General features: G+C 42.0%; 1 protein-coding gene across 1 annotated transcript in view; it reads left to right on the plus strand.

Moving 5' to 3' along the window:
- LOC308158157 (triple functional domain protein-like) overlaps positions 1 to 7777 on the plus strand; it is a 76969-nt gene extending 69192 nt beyond the window's left edge. The window contains 2 exon segments of the mRNA XM_080531757.1: positions 2 to 127; positions 4715 to 7777. Coding sequence (XP_080387883.1) covers positions 2 to 127; positions 4715 to 5257 — 669 coding nt within the window. The 3' untranslated portion in view covers positions 5258 to 7777.
- Positions 7778 to 9232: the final 1455 nt, after the last annotated feature.

A 9232-nucleotide genomic window follows, 5' to 3' on the forward strand; every position in this document is an offset into this window, starting at 1 on the left:
CCGTCTCCTGGACTATATTGTGAGCTGGGGGAATCTCACTGAGGAGAAGGTGGCCTGCTATCTACGGGACATATTAGAAGCTTTACACTACCTACACAACTGCAGAATCGCCCATCTGGACTTGAAAGTATGTCTGACACACAGACATTATTGAACACAACCCCAGTAGTCAGGGTTTTTCCTGCATTGAAAAGACTAAGACGGCCCGCCTAAAGGCCAATGCACACGGCGTGCGATATTTGTCACCGGACAACATTCGATTGCAATGCACACGGCGTGCGATGCGAGTTTGTCGCACGGCAAAATTCCATTTTCAACTCACACCATTGAAGTCTATGAGAAAATCATAAAAAATCACATCCCAACAGGGCTCTACGCTAACCTTTTTCACTAGGAGCACATGTGCTCCTAAATGAAAAATTTTAGGGGCACACAAAGAAATTTAGGAGCACAGTGAAACATTTTATTATAACACATTTTTATTAGTGATTTTGCCATTTTTGCACCAAAATCACACATTGGCCCATGCCTACAGCCCTACTAGACGCAGAGTTGATGGCATTGTATTATGGTAACTAGCTGTGTCAAGTTCTCCTGGTTAGCAGCATGTTCATTCATTCATCCATGTCATGCCTGTCAGCTAGCAGCTAGCAGCCCAGCCAGGCTTTAGGGCTAGGTATGTCAGCTAGCAGCCCAGCCAGGCCATGCAGAGGTCTGTCTCCATGCTGCCCACCTCCCTGCTGCTGGGTCAGGCTACATCAGTCACACACGGTGGCCAGACAACTCCACATCTAGGGTAGTAAACTACCCCACATCCAGATGACCAGTCCCCAGCCCCATGCTGCCCGGGGTGGTGACATGTGGAGGTGGCCAGCCCAGCACGGTGCCTCTGCGGCGGCTAGCTGTTAGCACACCACCATCCCCGGGGGTCCCACCTCTCTGCCACACTCAAGTACAACATGTTGCATTTTCATGCCATTAGGCAACTTGCTTCCTAGGGTTTCCTAGGGTTAGAGATGCATTTGGACTTCTGGAGTACCTCCACTACTTTCAATGGGTTCTGAAGGTCTGAGAGCTTTCTACTTTCTACCCTGGGTAGTTAACCCTGGTTGTAACCTTGGGTTCAAATCTGGAGTGTGTGGGACCAAATCTGTACATGTGGTGAGCTAATGAAGCTAATGAAGCTTGAGATGAGAAAAGGGCGCTTGTCTCTTTAAGGCCCAGGAGGGAGTTAGCGATTAGCGATGTTAGCTTAGCGCCAGTTTAACAGAAGTAACTTCACTTTTAACATGACTTCCCGTGGTCGTAGCGGGCTGGCTGACGGCTTAAAATGTGGCCACACGGTTCGCGCAGATTTAGAATAAAAAAATATATATATACCGTATTTTCCGCACTATAAGGCGCACCGGATTATAAGGCGCACCTTCAATGAATGGCCTATTTTAGAAATGTTTTCATATATAGGGCGCACCGGATTATAAGGCGCACTGTCGTTTTTTTTTTTTTTGACTGGGGTTGCGTTATGCATCCACTAGATGGAGCTGTGCTAAAGGGAATGTCAACAACACAGTCAGATAAAGTCAAACTTTATTAAGCGTTCTGACAACTCCGTTCACTCCCATGGTACTGTTGTTCAAATGTTAATGTGCATATTAACAATATTAACAATATTAACAATAACATATTAACAATATTAACAATATCTCCCAGCCTTGTTCACTCTTCTCCCAAACGTGGAGGGGAACTTTTCCCTGATTCAGTAAACACGTAGTAAAAGAAACAGTCTGATAGTATTGTCGTTAGGTATACTGTGTCGTCGGAAACGTATCTACTGCCATCGATAATGTTCTCTCTTCTCTTGGGGTTCATAACAACGTAATGATCAGAGTGATCTTAAGTTCAAAATCTAAAGCCTATGATACACGGGCAACTGTGAAGAAAAGGACGGGATGTTATCCTCCGTCTCGTCAGGTTCTCCTCCTTCATTTAAGATGTCTTTGTCTTTGTAGACCTCAAGCTTCACATTCCAAAGGCATGGGTGTTCTACAATGACATGGAGACAGAGGGATGAGATGTTCATTAATTCAATTCAGTCAAACATTCAAACTTTATTTCAGTAAACACGTAGTAAAAGAAACAGTCTGATACCACTAAATCAAACGTTAGTGCATAACTCAACATTGTTCAGTTATGTATAACACGTAAAGCTCACTTTTTCAGTTCATTCCTCGTCCACGAATCCCTTGAATTATTCTTCTTCAGTGTCCGAATTGAACAGTTGGGTGAGTACGGCATCCATTCAGAGCACATGATAGCATAACAATAGCATAGCATTCGCGGAGATTCCAAGATGGCGGCCGTCGTTTACTGATTACCGTAATGCTGCAAGCGGTGCGGCTTTGTAGTTTACCAGTCGTACTGAAACATTTTATTATTATAAAAAAAATATATATTGGTCATGTAATTTTTACATTTTGATCCATATATAAGGCGCTCCGGATTATAAGGCGCACTGTCGTTATTTTTATTTTTTTTGGGCTTTTAAGTGCGCCTTATAGTGCGGAAAATACGGTATATATATCTGTACTCGCACAGTGTGCTCGTGAATTTATTTCTCTAGTCGCACAGATGTATTTTTAGTCGCAATTGCGAGTGAAATGGTCGCACTGTCGAGCCCTGCCCAATGCACACGGCGTGCGATGGTTTTTGTCGCACCACAACATTCCATTCTCAATTGTTACTTTATTGTTACGTAGTCGGACCAGGCAGGCTGATTACAATAGGCTCTACCAATATTGCTTGCCTTGCTTCCACAATTTCTACAAGATACAACTGGACATATTGTAATAAAATATGTGGGTCCCCTGATTTAGGGGTATTGGTAAAATGTCAGGAGAGGGAGCGCACAAAACACACAGCCAGAAAGGTGTATTATAAAAGCCACTTTATTATTATGGGCGATGATCAGGTGGACATAGATTCGGAGGACGGCATAGTTCAATAAGTTAGACTTGGTTTCCCTAATTACCATTACAAACAGTGTACAAAAAAGGCACGCTCTATTGGAGCCACAGCACGCTCATAAAGCCACACGATGCGCTAGCTAGCATTCCTTGCTAATACTTACGAGATCACCTCCCCCCATCTTGACAACTAGTCCTCTCGCCGTCCAACAGAGAAATCCGATATGAACAAAACCATAGCTCCCTATGGCACTGAATAAACGTTATCAGCTTTTCGTCATCCATTTTTACATACACGTAGCCTACGTACAGTAGAGTAAATATTAATTTTGGGTTGCCAGAGTCCGGTTTTCAGTGGACAGTGTCTATACAACATGTGTATAATTTGGCTGGTCATTCAGTCGTGCTAGATTAGAAATCTGGCAACCCTGTGCAGCCAAAAACTATATCGTAGATGAGTAAACTAATATAATATATATAGTATAGTATATATTATAAGTATAAATAACGTTACTTGTTCAAAGATTTACGATAGCCTTCAACCTTCAGCACGTCATAGAAACACACAGTCAAGAAACCAAATATGTTTACATGTCTCTGATTCCTTTTCTGTTTCACCCTATCCTGCCTTGCAAAGTCACACATTGTTTTGGAGAGTTAAAAATATGTTTTTAAAATAGGTCATTGATGTCATCATGCAATTAGCGAAAAGGCGAGAAATTGCTAAGGACAGCTGTGCCACGGAGTAGTGAATGATGTGCCTGGCACACTGAAAAGAAGATGAGGTTTACCAAATGGCATCCATTATCCGTTGTGTCCAGTATGTATTTGAAATATATGATATGAAAATGAAATGATAATGTTGTACGTCATAAACCCTTCATGTACCGTAGGTGTATGTACTGTATCAGACCTTTTGGGTCAGACCTTCAGCCTTTAACTTCTCTTAAAAAAAGGAGGCAGTCAAAAATGTATGCTCCAGTCTCTCTCCCCGTTATGAGTGACTCAATTAATTTAGATAGACCAGTTGAAGTTTTCCCAATTGTCCCATTGTGATGCAATAATCCGTCGCACCACAAACTTTTACAAAATTTGACAGTGCGACAAAACTCGCACGCCGTGTGCTTTGTCCCATTCAAAACGAATGGAATCGAATTTTCGCGGTGCGTTTAAAATCGGGGCCGTGTGCATTGGGATGAGATTTTCTCATAGACTTCCATTCAAACTTCAAAATCGAATTTTGTCCGGCGACAAAAATCGCACGCCGTGTGCATTGGCCTTAAGCCTTTTTTCACCCCGCCTAAGCCCCAGCCCCTACGCCATTTGTCCATGCATTTGTCTAATTCATTTGTGCCCTTATGGGACATAAGTAATGTTACCTTTCAGTGTTTCTCATTAATTACCTAGACTGTGGCGGCCCGCCGTAGTCCAATTTGTCCCGCCATAGCCTCATAACGAACCGAAAATGTGAGCGACGCGTGTAAGACTTAAGAGGGTCTGAGGTTCACCCACCGCAGTCTCACAAAATTCTGTGGGAAACACTGCCTTTCCAGCTTACTGGCCCCGAACCATAGTTGGGAGTGCACTGGTTACTTTAGACTAATTTAGCCAGGCTTGTAGCTGGTACCTAGCCTCAGCAGTCCGGACCGCTCTGCTGATGAAGGATGTTAACGAGACTTTGTGGTGACGTTCACAAACAGGAGCTTTATTTCCTCTTTATTTACATGTTTCACTTCCCTCTCTCTCCCCAGCCTGAAAACCTGTTGGTGGCCCACGCCTCTTCCGGAGAGCCCATGGTCAAACTCACCGACTTTGGCGATGCAGTCCAGCTCAACAGTGCCCACTACATCCACCCTCTCCTGGGTAGCCCGGAGTTCGCCGCCCCTGAGCTGGTCCTGGGTGAACCCGTCTCCCTCACCTCTGACCTGTGGAGCCTGGGAGTGGTCACCTACGTGCTGCTGAGCGGAGCCTCTCCCTTTCTAGACGAAAGCTCAGAGGAAACGTGTCTGAACATCTGCCGGCTGGACTTCAGCTTCCCCAGGGACTACTTCCAGGGAGTGAGCCAGGGGGCCAGGGACTTTGTGTGCCTGCTGTTGAGGAGCGAGCCGGGCAGGCGTCCACCGGCTGGGGTGTGCCTCCAGGAGGCCTGGGTCCAGGCCGGAGGCAGGGCAGAGAGCTGCTTGGATACGTCTCGTCTGGTGTCCTTCATAGACAGACGGAAGCACCAGACAGACGCAAGGCCCATCGGGGGAGTACGGAGCTTCCTCCAAAGCCGCCTCCAGGCCCGGGTCTGACCCCTCGCCTCTGCCCCTACAGTTCCCCAAGAGGCACTTGTGTAGATCTCAAAGGCTTGGATAGACGTTTTGAAATATGTCAAAAGTCCACCAAGCCAATCAAGAGGCCAAGGTGGAGCTAATGCCATATTGCTAAACCTATCCAATCCTTTTCAGATGTATACTGTATGAAGTGCCTTGAGGTAGGGGCTAGGGGTTAGTTTGGGGTTGGGCATCTTGAGAAAGAAAAAGGTGGAAATAATGAAGTTCGCTGATCTCATCCTCTTTCACATAGAATGTTTTTTTGTTTCGTTTTTTTTAAGAATCCTGTAGTCCTTCCACTTGTACGAAACTGAGGCCCTAGAGGTACCAAGCCAATCAGAGCCCTGAGAGAACACAGTTCTCAGCCAATGGACATGATGGATGGAATGATATCACCAGTCTACTGCTGCTTGCTTATTTTCCTCTAACTCAATGAGAGTGGGTGGATCAACCCAGCCACATGCTGGAGCCCTGTGGTGGGGAGGACCGTGTCCCTACACACAGACGCAGAGCTTTCAGGAGAAAGTGATGCTAAAGAAGAGAGATGTTTCGACTCCCACTTGTTGCTGATGTGGGAGAGAGACGTTTTAGTTTTTTCTGCGCTTTTTGGCCAACTTTGAGACTCAAAGCCTTTTGAGAACCCCCCCTTTTCTTAAAGAAACATTGTATAGGAGAGAGAACTCTGTCCACACCTTTTCAAGAAAGTGTTGAAATGAAAAATGGCATTTAGAAAAAAATCATGAAAACACTAATTCGTCGAAAGTTGCTAAGCTACTTTGGTTGCCGTAGACGCCAAATCCTGGAAAACATTATCCAGTGACTGAGTTCCTCTACTTCGTGAGACATTTTTACGCCCAATCAGAGCTTTTCGATTGCTGCGCTTACGTACTTAATCTAAGAAATCATGACAACCATATTGCAGGAAACAATACAGATTCTAACTGCTGCACAGTCCAACCTTTTAAAAGAAACAATAGAAAAATTATACATTTTTGCTTTTACTAGAACAAAATTGCGCAGATTTAAATGTTTAAGCCTTACTTTGTATATAGACTTCAACTGCCTTCTGTCCCTGCTTTCAAAATGGCCGCCTGCTTTTGAGGACAATGTTGAAGGTGGGACAAAGGAATCCTGCAAATGTAATGTAGATTGCCATAGGGCGACAGAGCTTGAATGGCAGCAGAGATTGCCAATCAGATGGGAGTGAATGAGACTGAGGAAGACAGAATAATGTAAATGCACTCACTGTATGTTATGTTTCTGATTCTTATCATGTGCAATGTTGCGGCTTTAACATTTTATGCAACTATTTATGAAGACATCTGTTGTACCTGTAATAAATATAGAGAAAAGCATAAAGCATGTACTTGGTACTGCAAGCTCTGCTGGTAGTGGTGTTTATATGACCTTTGACCTTATTTGAGTATTATTACTTCCCAGATAACATTTTGGGGTCACAGTCTACATGGCACTTATGAGTAGATTTATTTGATTTGTCACTTTCTCTTTCTTCTTCTTATTTTTATTATGTACAGTAGTTACTGGTATACCAAAGTTGTTCCAGCGTTACGTACGCTATGTTCTCCAGATCGTGACATTTCACTTTATTAAGATATACGGTATATCCCCCCTAAAGGGGTGTTTACACTTGTTTAACGAGAGTGTATGGTTGGTTTCATAAGAAAGAACCCTAGCAAGGAGCCCATCAACCACACTCATTTGATCCTCTAGAAAAGCAGGGGGTTTCTAAAATCTCCTTCCCATTTTCCTTCTCCTTCATAGGTCTATACTACCACTGTACCATTTAGAGTTAATTGACTGAAATTTGAACCCTTTAAATTATGTTATTTATGTTCAAAACAATAGATCCTATTTTAGACATGTCTCATGGTTAAGTTTGTACTGTGTTGAACACTTCGCATCTGAAATGACATCTTATATGCACTGTGCACTAATTTCGACCAGCTCAAAAATCATTGGAGGAAAAGGTGTCATTTGAGATTTGCCTATTGGGTGGCAATAGCCTCTAACAAACGTTTTAAATAATTCTGGCATGAACAATACAAAGACCTACGATACACATATTCTACAGTCATTGTCACTGAATGGGCGATCATCAGAATTGAATCATGAACTCTCATTTTAAAGCTAGCCTGATAAATATGCTTCCCTTGAAACATCCCAGGATGGCACCCTGGCACCCGCGTCATAATATGACTCACATAGGCATATGAGAATGTGTTGTTGCCATGGTTATGGTAAGGGAGTGGTACATGAACTACAGTTATGTTGTCTATGATGGATTTACCTGTATAGTCCCATGCCACATCCTTTTATTTATTTGTTGTTGTAAAGTTGTACAAAGGCCATTAAAACACGGGAACTTGGACTGGATGCTTGTTTTTTACACTTTGTTTTGTTTTTTAGTGTGTGTTTTGTCGTTGTCACAATCTCATGTTTTATACATATGTATTATGATTTATGTTTTTATTTCTGTTATTGTTTTTTTTTTACTTTTGCATGTATACTTCTTTGTACAGAGACCATCATAAGTGTTTGTGATATGTGTTGTACATATTTTCCTATTTTTTGCCATCGGTTATTTTGAAATTAAACATATGGATTATACCCCCTGCTGAAACTGTATGTTTTATGTGATTGTATCATTTATTTTAGGAGTGTGTGACAACATATTCTTTTTCTGATTTATTATCATTATTTTATTTGAGTTGTGGTGACAGGTGGCACCATCCCTAACTCTGGTCCTTGAGAGCTGCCATGTCTGCAGGTACTCATCCTCCAATCAGGGACCAGGGGCCTCATTTATAAAACTGTGCAGGGGATTGGCGTGAAAATGTAGCGTACGGACGAAACACAGAAAGTGCTTACGCACAAAAATATTCTGATTTATAACAGTGGGTTACACAGCATGTCCCACGTCGGTTACCCATTATAAATCACAATCAACTAGAAATGTTGCGCACGTGAGCGAACGTCTTGTCCCACCCTTTTAACGCCCAGTGTTGCCTATAAATGGTTAGTGAAAGCACCTAATTAATGTTCATCAATACTGACTGCATGACAGTAAAGGCAAAACCCAACAGAAAGGCTAAAAAAGAATTTTCACCCAGTGAAATTCTATGCAAAGTGATGACAATATATGAAACTACTTGTATCTGCCCGACTGAGGCATTAAAACTTAGTATTTATGAATATCATTACATATCATTACATTTCATAAATGATTAATAATTACAGATCCAATTAAATATGATTCCCGATTAAACTGTACAACATATTTGGGTTCTTTTGCAAAAATAGATATCTCCATTTGTATTTATTATCCTAAATCATGTTTTTTGGTGTGCACTCCAGGGAACTCTTATTATATAATACGTGAGAGGTAATATTTCGATTTATTTTACACAATGGTATCAATTTCAAAGAGTGTCATCCTTCTGCCATCAAAGTCACAGTTTCTAATTTCTCCAGTTTATGTGCATAGGCTACACATGGGTCAAAGTGTTGTGAAGGACTGCACATTCTCCCGTCAAGTTTGTTATTATATATATATATATGTAATATATATAAATATATATTTAAATCCCAACATTTGAACATTTGCTTAGAAAGTGGTGTACGCCTTCTTTTGTGCCTACACGTTTATAAATGCACCTGATGAGTGGAGATTCAGAGAATTAATTGACCAAGTATCAAGAACAATAGAAGAAGTATCGCTCAATCAAAAAACATGCTTATGACAAAAAGACCACAGACAAAAGAAAAGAAAGACATTACCTTATTTTTCTTTTTTTGTCTCCGTCCCGCTGTGCCTGTAAAAGGCCCAGCGGGACAAAGTTTGGTATTTAGTTCATTCATTAGTGCAGTCACATCTACAGCAAATCCAAAATCTTCCATCCAGTCTGCATCTGAGAGCTCTGTGATGGATTTTTA

Source organism: Nansenia antarctica (assembly GCF_963989245.1).
Source record: "Nansenia antarctica genome assembly, chromosome: 5".
In the NCBI taxonomy this organism is placed as follows: Eukaryota; Metazoa; Chordata; class Actinopteri; order Argentiniformes; family Microstomatidae; genus Nansenia; species Nansenia antarctica.